Source organism: Etheostoma cragini, chromosome 19 (assembly GCF_013103735.1).
Source record: "Etheostoma cragini isolate CJK2018 chromosome 19, CSU_Ecrag_1.0, whole genome shotgun sequence".
Classification (NCBI taxonomy): domain Eukaryota; kingdom Metazoa; phylum Chordata; class Actinopteri; order Perciformes; family Percidae; genus Etheostoma; species Etheostoma cragini.
Genome location: NC_048425.1, coordinates 9,802,934 through 9,824,772, shown reverse-complemented (window position 1 = coordinate 9,824,772; position 21,839 = coordinate 9,802,934). Strand labels below are relative to the sequence as shown.

Genomic DNA, 21,839 nt, shown 5'->3' with positions numbered 1-21,839 from the left:
TTTTTTTTTTAAACCAGATGTCTAGTGTTTGGTGTAACTGGGATTTCAGTAGGAAGATTTTTCAAAAGATAGCTAAATGGGTTTCCATTCCGTGTAGACTGACATTAAATTTGACAGATTCTTGAACTTTGCTGTCAATACTGGATTGTCCTATCCAATCAGCCTCAATGCCTATGTCCCGGCTCTATGTGAGTCTTGACCTCTCCTGAGCAATGTGTCACCCACTGGTCACTGTCCCTTTTCTGTCCTTTGCCTCACCCCTATCCAGAGGCGACGGTGCTGAGTTACGACGGTAGCATGTACCTGAAGATCATCATGCCGGTCACCATGCACACGGAAGCCGAGGACGTGGCGCTGCGCTTCATGTCCCAGCGGGCATATGGCTTGCTCATGGCCACCACCTCCAAGGAGTCGGCGGACACCCTGCGACTGGAGCTGGACGGAGGACGCGTCAAGCTCACCGTGAACCTCGGTAGGCCACCGTGACCCAGCGTTGCTGTCCCTGCTTACCTTTCCCTTACCATCCCTTGTCTCCTCATCTTCAGTCTGTATTTTAGCATTGAATCCTGTTGATACTTATAAGGACGTTTTGACATTTTGAGTTTCCCACCTTTAATTTTTTTAGTTGGTGGGGACAAGCTTCTAAATGTGTCCCTCAGTTATTTCAGATTTGCTTTGTGCGAATGAGCACAATTCATTTAATTTAATAGGAACAGTTGACAGTACAGTAAGCTAAAGAGCTAGTTTTTGCCCATCACTGTCCATTGGTTTTAATGAGAAAAATGTAAGGTTTAAAAGATGTCTATTTGAGAAAACTGAGGTACAAATACAGAAACCTCTCCTCCACAAACTGTTGAAGTGTTTGTTGCAAGAAAATAAGACTAAAAGTAAGAATTATAAAGGTATCCCCCCATTTTGCCCGGTGTGGGGAGCCACCCTGCAGTCATTTCTGTTCCATATTATTTGACCCATGGTCCCACCTTCATCCCCTTTGCATTTACGCACTGTGAAGCCTCATATCGCCTCCTTCTGTCTAAATGCTCCATCTCTATCAGTATCCCTGGCCCTTACCCCACTAACCTGTCTCTAGATGCTTCAAGGTGGCCTTGCTCCTGTGCCGCTCCTCCTCGTGGTTCTGCTCTATTGTTAGCTGAGAGGCTGGTCGGCTCCACTTCTTCCCGGCAACGGTGCTAAGAGGAGATAAGAATCCACATCCTGAGTAATTACAGATGATTTCAAAGAAGAAGGGGGTGTAAAGAGGTCTGAAAGGCAATCTTATTGGGTAGAAGGTCAGTGAAGTGTAGAGTAGGGTTTGTAAGATGGATGGTTTTAGAGAAAAGCAAAAGGATTCCCCCTAATCACTGGCTGCAGGAATGCAGACTTTTTGACTTAGAAAAAAAATGTAATTGCAATAAAACGCAGTACTGTGGGGAAGATGGTTATGACCTTCCAGCTTAGGGAAACCTTCAGTCTGTCCTGCACCTTTTAAAGGAACGGACTCTCAGCGGTGAACCGGGAGGAGCGTGACATAGTTGCACCCCGGAATATAGGAGTTTAAGCCACCATTGAGACAGGGAGGGGGGTGGAGGTTGTCACTCAGTCTTTCTCTAATTCCCTTTCTCTCACTTCTCTTTCTTCTTCTCCCTCTCTCATTTCCTGTCACTCATAAACACCCCACCTGGCCAAGACTCAGAAGATGGAACTTTTCATCCTTTCAATGACCTGTATGTCTGCGGCCCTTGGATCAAACAGTCAGAGAGACCGGCTCACCGCTGTAGTTTTCCGGAGTTGCACAAACATTTGTTACTCTGTCCGCAGGGCCACAGCTTGACCTGCTAGCAGTCTCCCAAGCACACACTCGTGGCTAATCCATGACAGCAAACTCCTCCCATTAATTTGTATACCCATATCCCGCAGAGGAATGAGACCCTGTTTTCAAAGGAGCTTAAATGACACCTCAAAAGTCAAACAGTTCACAGGCACTATAGCTATGCTCAGAATTTTCTTAGCTCTTTTGCAAGTGAATTAATTAACAACTTAACGCATCAGCAAGGAATTCTCTATATCTGTTAAGGCTTTAATCCTTGCTAAGATAATTGCAACACTGCTAATTAATTACCAGCAAAGGTTATAATTGGACAGATTTAGCCCTAATGATATGTATTAGTGACATTGTCAGATAACAACAGACGCTCGATTAACACCATCAGGCATTCTATTTATTGATTATGATTTTTAGAAAAGCCTTTCACATCCTGCTGGGACAACTTTCACTAACACATGTGGCCCTCAAATAAATGTAATGGAATTGTATTTGTATTACCCCCACCTCTTTACAGGGTGACCCCGGTCCCTGGCTGTTTGTGTCCACTTTTCTGTAGCGGTTGACAGCTCGAGGACCACAACCCAACCATGCTGCCACATGCACACGCAGTTTACAGCCACAAGATGGGGATGAACAACAATGGATTTATTTCAAGTTGGGAGATTTGTTAGGAAATAATAAATTGACACTTTAATGATCCCTGTAAAGGAAGTCTCTGTTTACTGACTGTGGGGGGCGGGGGGAGGTTACTGACACTCTGTTTCAACCAAGTCTTCTGGTTTGAGGGCAAAGCGTTTTAACCAACATGCCATCATTCTGGCAACACAGCTTGTAAAATGATAACAGTTATTACTGTGTTTTTGTCGCACCACTTGCAGCCAACAGTGCGGAGTAGGGTCATATTTCTTGCGGTTTGTGTGCACTAGGCATGTGGTGGTTGGGATGTGCAGATCACCCTTTCTTGTCATTTACACTGTTGGGTTTCTCACGCCCTAAGTGCTGCAGAAGGCAAGTGCATCTCAAACTGCTGGCAAAACCGGCCAAAGGTAAAGGTGTACGACATTGCATCTGCTCTAGTGAGCGCACAGCAGATGCAGGAAGAAGGGCATTTGCACACAGTGTGAGCATAATGGCTTCACAATGTTTGTTTGCAACCCCAGTCGAGAAAGCAACCACCTGAAGTTATTTAGGCCATATAATTATGGCCATAACACTTTGTGCAGTTGGAATTGTAGGCTCTTTCTTACTTGTTTAATTAATTTAACCTTACATGTAGGATGTTTGGAATATTGCATGCTTTATGTAGTGTTAGTATACTTTAGAAAAATATAAACCAACAGACTTTTGACATAAAACATTGAAAAAGATGCAAAAAGCATAGCGCTTTGCCAGATGGTACGTTAAATCTCTGACGCTCAGTATTTTTAGAACTGCAATCCACCTAGATAGAACCTTCAAATTTCAAGTGCACAATTTGCATTTTGATGCTGTCTCTGTAATCACATGTAAAGTGTTTATTACACCAACAATGGAGCACTTTGCGTAGTTTATTTTCAAGAGTCATCACTATGTTGATACAGACTCATTTTATCTTACTGCATAGACCCCGTGGTATAAGTCTTGCCTTCTGCTGTGCTTTGGGGGTATCGGGTAGAAGGAGGGATGGATGATGGGATTGATGGAGGAAAAGGGTGATCCTGACTCAGAGCCTGTCCCCGGATGGTGGCCCCAGAGCAATGCTTGGGTGTCTGCAGAATGTACCTTGAAGGATGTAAATGTCTTTTTTTCTCTTTTATCCTCTTTCTGTCTCTTTCTTTCTCTTTCTCTTTTTATTTGATCTCACCATTTCGCTCTTTCTCCCGCCAGATTGTATCAGGATAGACTGTAGCCTCAGTAAGTGGTTCTATCCATTTTTCTGACTAAAATGTATCTGTCTATTTCATCTTGATTGTGTGCAGTGGCCCTTTTCTGATTCCTGCTGACCTTATGATGAGTGACACCTCACTCAACGCCCATGCGTTCTTACCTTTGAATTTGTTGAAATTCTTTTTCCCATTACACATAATTTTCTTCATCATTCGTGTTTTTCTTACCGCCTCATTTTAATGTCTCTCCCCACCTCTTTTTCCAATACATACATCTTAGTCGCATTTTTCTTCTTTGCATGAGTTCCATCTCTTTGATTTCCCTTTTTTTCTGTCACACATTTAATTAATGTTTCACTTGATTAATTATCATGATTTTTCATCCTGCAATTCTCCTCGCTTGCCAACCACACAAAAATAATTTAATTTCCTCTACCCTGCCTATCACCCATTCTATTTATTTTCCTGTCCAGCTTCTTCAAAATACGCATTCAGAAAAGGGCAACTTGACACACCCCTGTTGGATGTTCCTATTTTCTATTATGTGGCGCTGAGTCTCGGCTCCACTCGGCTGCACACACAGGTGTTGCTTGTTTCTATGTGGGACAAACTCTAGTTTTGGCCCCCAGAAAGCTAATTGCTTATCCACTGAGAGACGACACCACCTGGTGCGTGCTTGTTTTCGGAGCAAGCTAATGTTTTCCTGCCCCATGCTGACAGAATGATAGCAAACAGTTATTTCTATCTTGGCCACTGACAATTGAACAACTAGCCCACAGGTAAGTGCTGCCAGTCACAGTGACACAAATGGAGAAAACCTGATGTTTGCCACAATGTTTGTGTGTGTGTGTGTGTGTGTGTGTGTGTGTGTGTGTGTGTGTGTGTGTGTGCGCGCTATTTAATTTCCATGTTTTTGTGAGGGTAGGAAGATGTGGGTCTGACTTTGATTAACCGTCCAAGGTCAGTTAACACATGATGCGTCCATGGAAATGTTTTTCCAACGTCTCTCTTAATATTTCAGTGATAATACAGCACAGAAATTTGGATTACATATTGCTGGAATCAACTAAATCTCTGCTTCCACGTTCTTGTTATTGCAAGATCATACATCGCTTACATGATGAAGTAGAAGACAGGGAAGATAGCTTGTGGAACTCGTCATACGCCTAGTTATAACAAGATGTCTAATTTGGTGGACTTGTGCGTCCATTGTCCATTTTGTGAACCTACGACTTTGGGACATTTATTTCAAGCACCAAAACAATTTGCTCTGTGACAATTTTGGGCCTCATTGTTGATAAACCTGAGTTTGTTCTGAACATTATGTTAAGAAACACATGGGGACCATTTACATGCACACACCTTACAAAGGAGGATTTAAGAAGATCAAGACCATGCCCTTAGAAGTAAAGACTGAGGAAGTAGAATCACAAAGTAATTTAGTTTCCTTTTTGTTTGCTTTTCTACCTTGAAAAAGAGTGTGTTTAAATAATGTTGCCACATGTTCATTGAGTCATTGGCCCATCAGTTTGCAGTCAGAAGGCTGAGGACTTGACATTAAGTCAGAAACTGGTGATGTTAGCCTTATTGTGTAGTGGTGATGGTTGGTTGACGGTGGAATCAATGTTGTCAGTGGAAGATGTTTCTGTAGAATCATACGTATATGTCTTAGTGTGCGAACCACGCTTGTGTTCTAAGCTTCTGCTGTATGTGTGTCACGTCTCTGCACTTAAAATGCACTTGAACGCTGTTTATGTCAGACTTTATGCAGTGTAATCCAAAACTTCAAAAGCCTCTGCCAGGCATGGAAGTGATCTCCGTCTATGACGAATTACACTACTTATTATGTGTGGAGCCACTGGCATGACACACAGTCAAATAATGCTTACAAGATGTCTATACCCCAGGTTTGCCACTAGATGTCGTACAAGCACAGGGGATATTGTGTGATCTCACTGCAGTAAGGAGGAGATGGAGCTTCATTTTATCTCACCACAGAGCTCTTAGTTATTTCTCTGGAAGTGACTTAAATTCCACTTCATTGTAGACGACCTTCTATGTTGGCTGAGGTCAAGACACATTTGTGTGTTGTGATGTGACAAACCTTGCAGTCAGAGATTGTCAGTAAGTCTTATAGTTGTTCACATACACCACGTAATGGAATAATTCACGGTAATTCAGCTGCTGTGTTTAAATATTGATGCGGTGTTCACTGCTTAAGCAATAATCTACCACAGACTTGGAACAGTGGGTTTCAGCGGTTTTGGAAGGAAGCTTTTATTTAACCTTTGGATTATTTGGTTGACTGAGCACCCTTGTGCAGCAGTGCCCTGCTTCATGGCCACTCAGTCACACACCACACTATATAAAGGATCCCAAAAAAAAATGAGTTTGTGTGAGTGTATAAAGAGAGTGGGAGAGAGAGGGAGCAAACCAGGGTAGAACTACAGACAACAATTTATTCAATGCCATGACATCTCGCGGTCGATTCCTTCTCTAGAGACCGACAGTAACTAAAGACTTGAGCTTGAGTAGAAAATCAGGGTACCGAAGTCTCTGCTTGCTGTTCCATACAGATAGGCTTTCTTGCAGGGTAAGCGACAATGTGTGCACTAAATAAAGGTAAATAGATATTCTGATTGCACATAGACTGAAAAGGACAGTGAGTGGTGGAATGCAAATATTGAATATTGTACATCCCTGATCTCTACAATAGAGGACAAATCAAAATCCTATTGACACAATTTATCAGTAACAGACTAACCAGTATTTCCATTGATCTTTTTTTATTTGTAGTGCTTCGTAGGGTTTAGGAAGTAACGGATCAGCCTTGTGTTTTTATTGCACTCTATTGTGACCCTGCTCTCCCACCTTAATGCGGCGTGAGCAGAGCTGTAGCCTTCAGGTCCGGGTGTCAGGCTGATGATGTCTGTTTGGAAGGTGGCCTTTCAGCAGCCAGCAGCACCTTTTCTTACCCCTAGATAAGATGAGATTTGGCATGACATATGGCCAGCATGCGGGGTGCTAGCACTCCGTCTGCTAATGTCATACCCTTTGGTCTTTCCACCTGCATGTTCTCACTCACTCCAGACCACACGTTGTGTAGGTCTGTATAGTAAAGATACAGTACAAAGATACTGATTACAGTTTATGTAAGCATATGTAAGCAAAGAAATCAAATCAAAACCAGTTAGCAGAGCATCTTCTATGTGCTGACCAGAGGGCAAACTCCACATCCCTGTCTTATTAAAAGTGCACAGGACTTGGTAATGGATGGAAATTGGGAGGTTCCAACTAACCCAGTATGGATGTGAATGTCAAAGGCTGCACAGGATATTATTGGACAACAATGCATTGAAAATATGGTGCTAGGCCTTCGACAAAACTAGGGGACAGTAGCAAATGTTAAAGGGCTTCAATTTAATTAATTTCTTTAACTAGATTTGTATGAGTAAGTGGATATAAACTGCCATTAATGTTAGTGATTAGTCAGCTTTTGTGTGACTGTTAAGCTTGTTTGCTTTGACATTTATTCACTTATGTAATTAAATCAAACCTACTGACTTTTGTGAGCAACAAAATCCCAGAGCAATTGACAGACACGGGGGATGGCATCCAGATGACATTTTACTATTCTATTTTATGTGTTGTGTCAAATCATAAATGTTATCTCAGGACACTTTTCAAATGGGCAGGCTTAGTCTACAATACAATTATAGGGACCCAACATTCCCCAAAAGCAAGCACTTGGCGTGACGGGGGTGAGGAAAAACGGTTGCAGGTTGGAGACAGAAAAAGAGAGAAAGACAGAATGAGACAGTTTTGCTTTTTTATAAAAAACGTTATTTACATAGTTTAACACTTTTCACACAATTCAGTGCAACAATAACTTGTCGTTTCTGAGAGAATAGAGAAAGAAATGCAAAGCAAACACAATAATATTAGCAACTCTAATAAAATTAATACTAATAATAATTATAGCAGTAGGTGTAATAGAATAATATTGGCAAAGAATAGCACTGATTTTAATATAAATTTAACTAATAATAATAATAATAGCAGTGGATATAATAAAACATGTCAAATAGCAACATGCATTGATTGGACATTTTTATTTTTATTTATCCTTTATTTAACCAGGTAATACCCATTGAGATTAAAAATCTCTTTTGCAAGGGAGACCTGGCCAAGATAGGCATTAAAATTACATCACATCATTACATACGTACAAAGACACACGCATGAAAACCAAATATGCACTTACAATAAAATGTCAATCAAAACATTGACATGTGAGGGAGTCCAACTCAGAGCTTCTCATTTTCAGCTTAAAAATACACAAAGGAACCAATTTACTAAATTTCAAGTTCTTCTGCAGCAAATTCCATGTAAAAGGAGCAGAGTAAGCAAAAGCCTTTTTACCCATGAATGTATACCGATGGAGAGAGAAGCTCAGTGTGTCATAGTAGTAGTAGAAGTACCCCAACAGATTAAGCCTTTATAGCAGCATAACTAAGGGCTAGTCCACTAAAAGCGTTATCAACGAGGAGAGTTTCAAGCTTACTCTTAAATGTGGAGACAGCATCTGTCATCAGACATTCCACATTTAATAAACACTAAGGTATATCAGTATACCGTTACATCGCTGTTGGGTTTGGCGGTATTAACAGTCAAGGCTTGTACTGAAATATCTAGCAAAGTCCAGGTAGCCCTACAGACCACACATAGATGAAACAGAATGTGAAACGTTCAACCATGAACACCTCCTGTCTGCCCTGTTGTTTCTTTAACACTGGTAACCGCAACCAACAGGGAAGTCACAGGGTCCTGGAGTACACTTCTTTATCACTGAAACAAGGTATATACTGGGATGTTTTTTTTTTCCATTAGATTTCAATTTACTATTTAGTTTAAGTTCTGGAGGGTCTGTTGACCAACGGCGGTGGCTTTTACTAATTTGACTACCCAGTTCTTTATGTGTCCGTTCTGGACAAACACTTCCTACCACCTAGAGTTGAGTGCATCCCTTTGTGAGTGCTAGACATTTTGTTTCCAGGAAATGCTTTTAATGGCACAGAGTACTTTACATACTGGATAGAAATCAGAATTAGAATCAGCTTTATTTGCCAGGCATGACGACACATACGAGGAATTTTACTTTGGATCATATTGCTCACAATGTGCTTACTTATACAAAACAAACAATACATACACACTATAAACAGAAACAATATAGACAGGTTGAAGCAATAGTGCAATGAAGAATGCAAAGTATGCAGGTGTAAATTATAACTATGATAGTTATGATTTTAATTATGGAGCATAGTGCAAAGGTTGCTGGAATAAGTAGTATTATGTTATTATATTACAATTTGAACAGTTGAAAAGGATGAACAGCTCTGAAATAGAGAATGAGAATGATGAATAAATAATAAGTGGAACCAGTAAACAGACTGATTAGAGACAGTGCTGCTGGGTTATTGCACAGGAATTGAACCTGGCGTTGTGAGTAAGAAGTCAGCAGTTCATCAGAGTGATGGCTTGTGGAAAGAAACTGTTCCTGAGTCTGTTGGTTTTGGCGTACAGTGCTCTGTAGCGCCTACCAGAGGAGAGAAGCTGGAACAGGTTGTGTCCGGGGTGAGATGGGTCTGCAGTGATGTTTACAGCTCGTTTCCTGACACTGGAAGTGTGTAAGTCATGAATAGAGGGCAGGTTGCCACCGCTAATCTTTTCCGCAGTCCTAACTGTCCATTGTAGTTTGCTCCTGTCCTTTTTGGTGGCAGATCCTAACCAGACAGTGATGGACGTGCAGAGGACAGACTGGATGATGGCTGTGTAGAAGTGGATCAGCAGCTCCTTAGGCAGGTTGAGCTTCCTGAGCTGGCGCAGGTAGTACAGCCTCTGCTGGGCCTTCTTGATGATGGTGTCAGTGTTGGGCTCCCAGTGTTGGGCTCCCACTTTAGGTCCTGGGATATAGCGGGTCCCAGAAACCGGAAGGATTCTATATGCAAAACCAATGCATTTGGAAGCATGCGCAAAATCCTATTGATTTACATTTAGTAGTAACTAAATACCTCAATATATTTTCCCATTGAGCTCTGTCTTATCCTATAATTGAGTAGTTTTCCAGATAAGTGAATTTAGGTCCACATTTTTAGCTATTTATTTTGGCCAGCAAGAGTAGGACACTAATTACTAATTGTAGCAGGAGATGAGTACATTTATATCCAATTCTGCCACATAAATGTGAACGCCCACTAACAGATGCACGCACACATGCATTCACAGATGCATGCATCATTTGACACATTGTGGGTAGGGTAGCGGTATATAAATAAATGTATGGCACCTTTCTGTCCCTGAATCTGTCACCCTCCTCAGTCTTAACTGCTTCCACCCAGGTTGTTAGGTGTCACACTCCTCCCCCATGGGTTTTGCACAGTCACGACTACTGAAATATGTAGCACAGTTTATGTAGCCCTGTAACTATTTTTACTGCAGATACAGTATGTGTGTTTCAGATACTGCATATAGCCATTTTGTATTTGAATGGGAGGTTTGTTCAGTATAAATTTTATTGAAGTTTCTTCCACCCTTGAGTTTTCTCGCTTGTCTCCGAGCAGATGGCTTGCTTACGTTCTCAGTGAATCACAAATATTGAATTTGAATGAGTTTCATTGCTCATTTAAATCATGACTCATCACATCCTATCTCAGACAAATATATGTCAAAGGTGGATATGCAGTAGATACTAGAAGTTGCCCTCTGCACGCACACCATCCTACAGTTTGTGAAGTTTGAGCATGTATCAGAGTTAGACAGTATTCAATGTATTTTGGAGATGCTTGGATTGAGATTTGAGATTTAAAGGCAATTTAATGCTCTAATGGAGGATGGCCATTTTTTATTTAATGTCCATTTTATTCTTAAAAACCCCGGGCCAAATGTGATGCAATCAGCCTATAAGAGTAGTATGTTATTAACGTAGTGCCTTAGCTCTGTGCACCCTCAGAGATGGACATGTCACTTGATATAAATAGATTTAGAATGGTTTAGAATAGAATGTTAAAAGCAATCATCTAGTTCAGCGATGGACAAGAAATTAATTGCACATTTTCCAATTTTAAATAATGGACAGTTGTCTGTGTGATACTAGTACACTGTTAAGCACCAGTGAGAAAACATGCAGTATGTAAAAAACATTGGATATGAGCATCCTTCCTTGCAGTCATCTTTAAAACACAGGAAAAAACATACACATAACTATTGATGCAACTTCATTTAATTTCCAAACATTTTATCATGTTTTGCTCTTTGCATGTTTTAATGGGAATGAACCAAATGCCTCTTAAAATGTTAAACAGAAATGACCTCATAAAGAAGTGCTTTGAAGCTTGTATGCACTTCAAAGGAATATGTAATCAGAACATTTTCCTAACTATTGCTGGAATGGAATGTGCATGGCTGAGTGTGTTTGTGTGGGCACATCCATGTGTGATAAATTGAATATGTACACTGCTAATGTTTACATTGCGATTTAATGTGACTGCTAGCTCTCTCACTATGCATAGTGGTAATGTGCTTGTAGAGATGTCTATCAACTGAGGCCAGTATCTGTTACATGGCCCAGGCCAGTATTCTTATTGTCATTTTCATTGTGTAATTTTCCTAACTGTTATTATTGATAGTAATATTATTAGTACACGTAGTATTAGTTGTAAAATGCATGTCTAGATGTTTTGTTATTAAATGTCACTCAGAAGAGAGACGATCAACCCAAACATCTCACCCGTTGCGCATAATTGCAAAAACAAGGCAATGGGACACTGACAGCCGCTGACAGATGTGTGGAAAGAGAATGAGAGAAAGAAAAGAAAGAAACCAGGAGAGCCAGGGGTTATAAGTAATTATACAATACATTGAGCAAATGACGAAGGTCTAACAAGGATGGCACTGGGCCTTGTGTTAATTTAAATGTATTTATTTTCTATTCACTCTCAACCTCCTGACTCCGCTCTCAGTGAACTTGAGTCCCCTAAGGCAATCTACTCACTAGACCTAACCAGGTGAGGAGATTGCCTTCCTGCCCTTGTTGTCTAATAAGAATTTTCCACGCCAATGTTCCACTGTCTACTTGTACTCTGGTCCCATTTTTCATTATTTTAGTTGGAAAAGGTAGAAAAGAAAGATGTATTTTCTGTCTTTTCAGCTGCGACCTGGTCATGTACTGGGAGCCGGACCAAAGGGGTCCACTGAACAACTATTAGAGCATGTTGGGCAGGGGGGTGGCAGGCTTGTCTTGCTCATTGACTTCTGGAACTTCACGTAGATTGCAGCCTCTCTCTTTTAGGGATTCAACCAGGCCCTCAGGAAGTGTGCCGGGCTTTGAAGCTAATTGGACATAGTGACCAGGCAGTGGGAATTTCAACACTACTGGGACCTCACGTCAGAAGGTTTTCATCCGAATTTGATCCATTCTATCGGATTAACATTTGGAAAGTCTAGAAGAGCTCACTGATCAAATCATTTAATCCCTGTTCAAGTTAACGGCACGCTAAACCGGAAGTAACTGGCTCTGCCGGCGGAGGTCTCTGGAGGGCCTGCTCTGTGGGCCGCACAGTACTGAAGCAGTGCTGATCATCCGGGTCATTTTTGGCTCTATGGTGGCTACATTTGCCACTGAGCAACTCTCATAAGAATGAATAGGGCTCTGCCTAACACCCCAAACTGTTGTTGGATGACTTCCAAACACACAGACAGAGAGAGAGTCGAAAGGTGAAGGCTTCATGACTGGCACGCAAAAATACTCGTCTGGTATGAATGGCCAGGCCCACAGTCAGGCACGTATCTACGCTACGTGACACTTACGCCTGTGGTGTGTTCATAGTGTAATATTGTATCCAGATCTTGTAAATCCCCTATTGAACCCATCTTTACCAGTAACACATCATTTGCATAAAAGTTAGTTTTCAGTCTTGAGAAATTCCCTCATTGGGATTTACTTTCTCAACAGTTTGATTATTTGGTGGTTTCTTTGTTCAGTTTCAATGATGTTATTACAAGGCTCTTTAATAAAGCTTTTAATGCTTTAGGCAAGATTGTGTTGCCTTTTATTAGAGCACCAATGATAGGAAAGGATTTGAACCAGTAGCTGGACTATTATGGTAACTAGTAGAGTTAAATCCAGTAAACACGCCTGAGTGATCTTCTCCAGGCCACAGTTAAATGTGGTGAAGAGTTTTCCAAATGACATAGCTGCTGTTCTCCTTTGTATTCTAGTTCTTCCTTTTGAGATTTACACTCCATTATCTCTTGTGCACGTCTTGTGACCTTTAGCCTACTGTGATGTGATGATAACTGTACAGAATGCGGAAAAAAGAGGGTTTGTCTGATTAGTCTTAAAGTTCTACTAAAACTTCACAGTCAGACTAAGTCTAGTCTAGAAATTGGCAAATGTGATTTAAGAACGTATTCTAGATCTTAGATGTCTTAGTGCTGCAGATTCTAAGCCTTTCATGAAGGGCTAAACATTTTTTCGTAGTACAAGAAGGACAACAGTCTGCTTTTGCACAGAAACCTAGCACTTTAAAAAAGGTTTCTTTTGTAGTAAATTAACAAATGATCTCCATAAAGGCAAGGTGGAGCTTGAAATGACTATTTAAACAAAAGTACAAAGTTTTGTGTTCTGCATTAATGCTTGAGGGCAAAAGTGCAAACAATCCTTGTACTCAATCAATAGAAAAACAGATTTGCCATGTTCTCATAGGGTAAAAGCCCCCTTTACATCTATTTTTCACAGAAATCTTTCAATGTTGTCGAAATTGATCATGTCTCAAAAACTGCATGGAGGACAGGACCTTTTGTGTTGAATCTGAACGTTTCTGCCTCGCCAGCATCGCCTCAGTCCATAATCATTCTGCCTCCGTTCAGCGCTACGTGGCACAGGCGACAGGTTAGATGTGGACTCATTACAGAGACTCTAATGAGAGAACGGGCAGCAGCCTGGAGCTGTCGGTTCCCATACTGCCTTGCAGGACTGATGGCTATCCCATTGGACCATACCCTCCTAGAAAAATGCAGTTCAAATCATAAATCAGCATCCCCCTCGGGAGCTTTTTCTAAAGAGTGAAGGAGAGAGATGTCAGGAGGGTGAGGGGGAATGAAACAAAAAGACGTAACAAACTGGGATGAGGGAGGATGCAGATGGCAGTACGAAAGGGAAGAAAGGAATTGAAGGGAGATCTAAAATCCTGAAGAGGACAGGTAAAATGTGTGATTAATTTCCGGCTTCAGGGAATCAATCTGCTGTCCTCAACATCTTACCGACTCAAATATGTCTTCCTGCGGTGGTCATCTGTAATTCTAGAATCCATCTTGTCATGGATGCTAAAGCGCCAGCGCTCTTGCACAGGGGCGAGAACAGTGGGAAAGTGTGTGGCCCCTGATAGCAAGCCGTGAATACAAATCTGTGCGTGTGGGCGATCACCACCCGCACATTTTGCTTCAGAAAAGGGAAAGTAGACATGTGTGAATGCACACACACAAGCACAGGCTACCTTATCTCTGTAATTGGCATGGGGGGGGTCAGAGCGGCAGGCGTAGATAATCGTTGCTGGAGGTTATAATCTGTTCGCCGCTCCCCTGCCTCCTTATTTTTCCTGTCATCAACCCCTCCCTCAACATCATAACACACACACACACATACACAATGTTGTACTCTTATACAAACTCGATCACCTCCCGTCTTTTTTTGTCCCCGTTTTGGTTGTCCCCCATTTGGGAAATGTTTTGGATGTGGCCACAAGGAGGCTTGTGTGCTGCTGTGTCAGCATGACAGCCCCCACGTGCCACTCCCCAGTCCTTCCCATGCACCCACACACATACATCCCTCTACCCTCCTTCATGAAATACATCTGTTCTCAGAGGTACAACACATACAGTGGAAGAAGGAGAGTTACTTTACAGCAGGAAAGAACTAGATTATATCTAGTTTAAAGGTTGAGAAAGGTATATTTCAATGGTGGACATTAAGCGAACAGGAAAGAAAGAACAGGAAAGATGGTCAAGAGCATGAACGAAATGAGGAGTGCAAAGAAGGAAAAGAGCGACTGATGGAGGAGGGTCTTGATGGAAATTTGTCCTTGCATTTCTATCAGCGTTATCTGCTCATATCTTTCACTTCCACCACAGCCTCATTGCTGTTTGCACATGACTGCCATTTAGATGACACACATGCAGACACACCCGCACACACACACACACACAAACACACAGCTTTCTGTTAGATCTGCAGCGATATGCCTATGCTCCTTCTGAGATAGAAGATATGATATCTTAAGATAGGAGCCAAATGGCATTATCGTCAAGAGGTCTTATCCTGATTACTCTGAAAAGCGAACTAAATCCTGTCTCTGAACTTATGCAGCCTTATGTAACTATGGCTGCTTTCTGCCTTTGCTTTTACATAAAAATAACTAGTCCATATGGGTCACTCTATCGAATAACCCTTACCCTTCTCATGAACCACATTCCACAGTAGAAAGTAATTTCTACATCCATTGTCCCACATTGGTTGTGTTTGTGTGTTTGTGTAATAACCATTTTGTAAATGAAGCTGCTACAAATAATTGCCATGGGTGACTTAGGCAATAAGCACACAAAACACTAGTTGATAACACATAACACAAAACACACACACATACTGTTTAATATGGTTTTGTCAATAGATGCTTTTAAATTCAGCCGTTGCTCAACTCAGTTTTTAACAAGACACTTCCGAATCTGAAAGTCAAAATGGCAGTTAACACAGTTACTGGTCAAGATGGATAACATGGCCCCCGGGTTTCTAAATAAAGTAACATTGCAAAGTCCTACTTCTTTAAATACAATTTTAGCCACATATACAGTATAGGATCAGGTTTGTGGATTGTGGGGAGAAGTATTTTGTAACCGTGGATTTAAGCAAATGCTTTAGGACATCCTTCCTCTATAAATTGTGTAATATTTAAAATGAGTGACTAATGTCTGAATAATAAAACAAAAAAATGTATTGGATATTGCATTACATCGTCATTAGTTGAAAATTGACACATTTTGCATGATCCAAAAGGCCATTCAATAATATATAATTTTATGTGCATTTATATCATTTTAAATACAGTATACCCTTATTTACTTTACTTACTTGCCTTTTAAGTGTATTTCTAACGTATTTCTACTTTTGCAAACAAAGAATTATTTCAGTAGATTTATTTAGGCAAAGTCAATATCAAATTTATATGCATGAGAAATTGTTTATTAAGATTATTGATTCCCCAAATGAGAAATATGTTGGGGCTTGCACAGTCTCTCTGACAGTCTGTGCACACCATGACTTTTACTAATGGATACTTTTCTTTTTAATTTCACAAATGTTTTGAGCCAAGACTTAACCGAGTAAGCACATAAATCACAACCACATAAAGACATTCCATTGTGATTCAAATTTCATGTAACAATAAGCAATGCAATGTCCTTCATTTTGTCTAAGCAAGTACACCTGGAATTGTCAAGCCTGCTGAAAGACTGTAATATTCTGTGGGAACAGATTGAAACTTTAAAATATACAACGAGGCTCCACTAAGATGTGTCTTATAAGAACACCTTATCAGCTGACACCTTCTTCAGCCTTTAGAACAATCTTTGTCAAAACAGATTGTCACAAATAGAGACCAAAAAACACTGTGATGAAATGAAGCACATGAATAGCAGTAGTGTTTCCACAAGAAAACTGTAGTTTACATAGGTCAACAACGCTCCATTAAATCAAAAAGGCTTGTGTCAAACAAGTACAGTGATCAAAATTGTTATTTGCATATACCTTTGAAACCCAGAAACGCAGGTCATTTTACAGAAACATTATCCAGAGGAGGTTTTGCAGTTTTCTACAACTGATTAATGTACTGATCGATCTGCTATGCCTATTCATTAATGGATGTTGTTTATCATCCGGAAATCCAAAAGTACTCAAACTGTTTGAATTAGCTGCAGCACAAACGGTTGTTTACACAGAGCAGCATTATCATCACCATCAGTGGTGACAGACTGAAAAAGTGGAGCTATACTCATCAACGAGTTTGTCCACATGCCAACCATATAGAGACACAAAGGAGCTTTTTCACTATACTCAATGTTAATTCAAATCGGTAAAATTTTAGTTCACGATTAAGACCCATCAGGCATCGGTCAAAACAAGAGGTGTTTAGTTGAGCATACAGACAAAAATCTATGTAGTTTAGTTTGATTTCACGCTAAGTTCAAGTTAGGTTCAAGATAACCACGTGTTGAAGTCTGTTGGACTATGCTGCACGCTGAAGGGGTTACCAATGTGTTGACACTTGCCTCTAAGGGGTCCTGACCAGGTGTCCACATGTGACAAGTTGGGAGTAGATATGGGAAGTAACGAAGTACAAATACTTTGTTTCTGTATTCTAGTAGATTTTTCAGATATTTTTACTTTACTATTTTTTTTGTGGCAACTTTTTACTAATACTACTTACATTTTAACATAAATATCGGCACTTCCTAATCGGTACTTACATGTTACAAAATTGGCTCGTTACTTTAGTTTTGTACTTTAGGTTGTCATGTCGGGGAATAGCGCGGACAAGTGTGTCACACTGCAAGTGGGCGCACAGAGAAAAAATTGACCGAAAAGAAAAAGAGACTAACTGTCCGGAGGATAATCAGTTGGGATTGTGTGTGTGAGTCCTTGAAAACTGTAAGTTGTTAACTCACGTATGTAGTCAGTTCATTTAAGCCTGTCGTGTTAAGGGGTCTACAGTTCTTGAAAATTTAAAGTAAGATTTTGTTTTGGTTTTCTTTACCTGTTAGCTAGGTTGCAGGTTGCTTTGCACGTTGCTGTGCACGTTGTTTGCGTTATCAATACCATATTCAATCTAATTGGATGGGAACATACTATAGAATACATTTGACGCACCACTAAGCTGACATGACAGATTTGGTGGCATTCTGCATCAATTCACAGCAAATCAGTGCTGCTTGATGGCACTAACATTAGCACATAGTAGTATGGACGGTGACATGATTAAAAGTGACGAAGACGGAGATCACAGAGATTCGGCAGACAAGCAGCTACAATCATCCTCGGCCTTATTTGAGAGAGATGTTTGAGATGGTAGGCATCAAGAATGACTCCTGGTAAATAAGCTGCTAACTCTTCTTAATTGTCTGTTTAGTAAGTCATATTTTATCTTTTATTTTCTTTCCAAAAGTCATATTTGAGCGCACACACACATACATGTAGATTCATTTAAATGTTAATGGAAAGATTAAAAAAGAGAAACTGGATCTGTGAATTCTCACAGAATCCCAACTGAATTCATACGTTGCTCCTATGTCAGAATCTTATTAACCTGGAGTCCCAGTCTCTGTCACAATCATCATAATCATATGTGTGATTTTTTAAATTTCCAAGCCTGTACTTTGTTACTTTTACTTGAGTAAAGGAGTTAAATCAGTATTTCCACTTTTACCAGAGTATTTGTCTAAACAAGTATCTGTACTTCTACTAAAGTATGGGAAGTGAGTACTTTTGCCCATCTCTGGTTGGGAGTGAGAATGTGTTAGTTATCACGCTTGTTTAACAAATGATATTACCTTCTGCATAAGATATTATAATTAAATGTGAAATTTGTCAGATGTTATCATATTTGTGTGCCGTAAAGCAGGCAGGAGATTATACTGCATGAAAAATGTAATTTAGCTCACCATCAGTAACCCACAGCTTTAATAGCAGAGAGTCTATTATCTCGCCTGCATCCATGCAGAATGTAAAAAGAAGGGTCTAAAATGATTCTTCTTGTCTGTTGCTTTGGTGTGTTAGAGGATGGAATTTTTCCCGGTGGGAAAGACTATTAGTAAGTATTGCACAATTACAGAAAAACATTATTTCAGCACATTTGTAGTTATTAATATTCCTATAATAACTGAGAAGGGAAGTGATTGGAATGAATAGTGACAGTGACCTTAACATAATATTTTCATTTTCAGCTTCAATGTGATACTTTTATAAAGTGTTTATACCTTGTGGATTTATCCAACCTTTTTTTTCCTTATTTTATATTTTGGTATACATATGGTATGTAATATCCTTTGACGCAGTTTGAATTGAAAATCTGATAAATAATACAACGACACCATATATTTCACAAAGGATACAACGCTAACTGTTTTGCACACGGCGTCCTCAATCTCGCATTAACATTTCTAAAGAACGTGGTTAGCATATGGGAGTGGTGGCAGAACTGGCTTTGGTGTCCCAGAGTTGTGGCCCTGCCGTCCAGACACCAGTCGGCTGGGGTAATCAAGTGTGAAGGTTGTGAGGAACAAACACCAATTAACCTCCCAAACACAGGCCATCATTGCTGTCTGCAGTGTGTGTGTGTGTGTGTGTGTGTGTGTGTGTGTGTGTGTGTGTGTGTGTGTGTGTGTGTGTGTGTGTGTGTGTGTGTGTGTGTGTGTGAGAGAGCAAGTGCCAGGGCGAGTGAGTAGTAGTAAATGATTTTGTGTGTCCTTTACTGCTGTCTAAGGGAGTAGATTGTGAGTGTGTCTGAAGGGAAGTGTGTGAGTGCATGGTGCTTTTCTGCAGCTAGGACTGTCATCAATTGGAAGAGAGGATTGTGTGTGTGTGTGTGTGTGTGTGTGTGAGGGAGAGAGAATGTGTGTGTACATGTGAGTTTGTGCGATGGTGCTTGCAGAAAGTTTGAAGACTGGACTTGACTTGTTAAATAGTCATTGGTTTGTGTGTGTGTGTACTTTCAGACTTCCACATATATACCCTGCCATTTGTGTCTTTGTTTTGTGATTTGTGGTCAAAGCACGCCATGCATGCGGCACTGTATGATCTCTCAGCACACAAACTATTCCCATATGGCAGTACAGTGTGGCTGTGCTTGCCATGCCCAGGCCTGTGACCGCCTGTTTGACATGCTACTGTGTCGGCTGGTGTGATGCCATGCTGAACCAGCCCATCTGCTCCAGGCCGAGCTGGCACAGGGGACAACTCATTGGAGGCAGGCATGAGGAAAAGGGCATTGGACCTGGGGTTTGGGTAGACATGGTGTCCAAAATTCTCCTGAACTACTGCCCTCAAAACGGTCCAGAGCATAAACAAGAGTGTGATGGAGTGTGAGGGTGTGCTTTTTATTTTTTTACTTTCAGTAGAGACTCTGTGAGAAAATGTGCTTATGGAAAGTGTATAACCTGTCCACCTTACTAGCTTCAGAATGGTTCACTTGCAGTTGAAGGCTGCTTAAAGCCTTAATAAAAGTATTATCAGCTAGTGTTTTATTCTTAAACAGTTTTTTGGGGTCATGGCAAATAAGTCAAATTTAAAACAAAATGCAAACTGTGGATGGCTGATAAAATATAACCTTGTCCAAGTACGCAGTTGTACACAGTACATGGGTCAGGCGATCCATCGCCAACTGAAAGTCATAGTTTCCTCACCTATTTATTTCATGTTACATCATGACATAGAGGTGTATTTATTGTAGGTGGAATTCTGTAGGATTAAGGTTGTGTTTGATAACGTCTGTGTGGGTTCTGAGAGTGGGATTGCAAGTGTGCATGGTTAAGATGCCAAACTAATTTGGTACCAAATGTTCAACTACATACTATTGTGTTCTCTGATAGGACACGAATATATTGGTTTTTGTAGTCAACTAAATTTGCATTCTGTACAATATTCTGTGTAATTAGGGTAAGTTTGAGGCACACAATGTTCATTATCAAATGAAAGCATAGGTTAAGAGTTAAGGTCAGATAAGCTATGGAGCTGGGTATGGATGCACTAATACCGATTGTAGGATTGGGTATCTCTCCGATGCCGTGTGCATGTATTCGTTATGCAATCAATAAATTACTCTCATACTACCACACCTATACCACCTCATAATAATGTGACAATTACTTCTCCGTCAAGCAGGTATAGGCGACCAAAGAGGAGCGGTGCCAGCCGTTTGGAAATCTTTGGCTGTAAATAAAAAATAGCTGGGCTCTTGCCCAATTGCACAATTGCACTTGACTACCGGGCATTGTTGTTAATAACAGTCTTCTCAGTGCTCAGTGTACTGGAGCAGAGAGATTCCCAGCTGTCACCACATCACAGAAACCATGTTTCAAAGCTGCTTTGTGAAAAAGCACTTCAGCAGCCTGTTGCCCGTAAACTTCACCACTGACATTTGGAGTAGTGGTGTTAGCCCAATGTCTCTCATCAACTTAACAAGCATAAACATGAAGAAAGCAATAGTTTATTCTGCTCTGTCTGCATACGGTTTCTACAGTGCACTGTTTTTAACAACCACTGTGCTACTCTATAAATACCGATATATTGTTTTTCACGGTTTATAGTCTAACTGTTTTAAAATGTTATAGTTTGCAACAAGTCTTTAAATTTGGACAAATCTTGTGAACTTAGCTGCTGGTGCAAACAAACCATCCTCTCTGCTGGATTAGTAAATTCACATAAGTACTTAATATACACGCGAATGATATCATTGGGTGTGTTGCGTTCTTCATTTTTTCTAAACTTCACTCAGTATTTTGATGTCAGGAATGAAATGATTTATTTTATTGACACTAGCCTAGGGAAACCAGGCCCAGGCACTGAGCTTTGAATAAAAATAAGGCATGGTACTTTGAAAATACTGCTTTGTTCTAATTGACAACATCCTCAGAGAAGGCCAAAATCATCAATGTGTCCGAAAAAAACCTTGGACTCCAGAGGGATTATTAAGTACTCATATTGGTACCCAGTATCGGAATGTACCCAAATGTGATAAATTGTACTTGGTTTTAAAAAAGTGGTGCATCCCTAGTGCTGAGTTGGGGTTAGGAATTTAGCAATATAGGTTTTGTGGGAGTAGAGCTTTCAGTTGTTTTTACTTAACTTAAGACGCAAAACCCTGTTATGTACTGTTATCAAATCAAAAATCAATAGCAAATCAGATAGATTAAGAGGACATGCAGTTGGGAAGGTTTTAAAAAAAATACAGTACCTAGGACAGATCAGGTGTGTGTGTGTGTGTGTGTCTGTGTGTGTGTGTGTGTGTGTGTGTGTGTGTGTGTGTGTGTGTGTGTGTGTGTGT

The 21,839-nt window shown here is 40.5% G+C and overlaps 1 protein-coding gene across 6 annotated transcripts in view; it reads left to right on the top strand.

Moving 5' to 3' along the window:
• nrxn2b (neurexin 2b) overlaps positions 1–21,839 on the top strand; it is a 589,914-nt gene that overhangs the window by 240,029 nt on the left and 328,046 nt on the right. For 5 of the 6 annotated variants that reach the window (XM_034856686.1, XM_034856684.1, XM_034856687.1 and 2 more), the window contains 2 exons: positions 269–472; positions 3,692–3,718. In XM_034856686.1, the coding sequence (XP_034712577.1) occupies positions 269–472; positions 3,692–3,718 (231 nt within the window). The remainder of the gene's footprint in view (positions 1–268; positions 473–3,691; positions 3,719–21,839) is intronic. The other variant, XM_034856685.1, reaches the window with a different exon arrangement.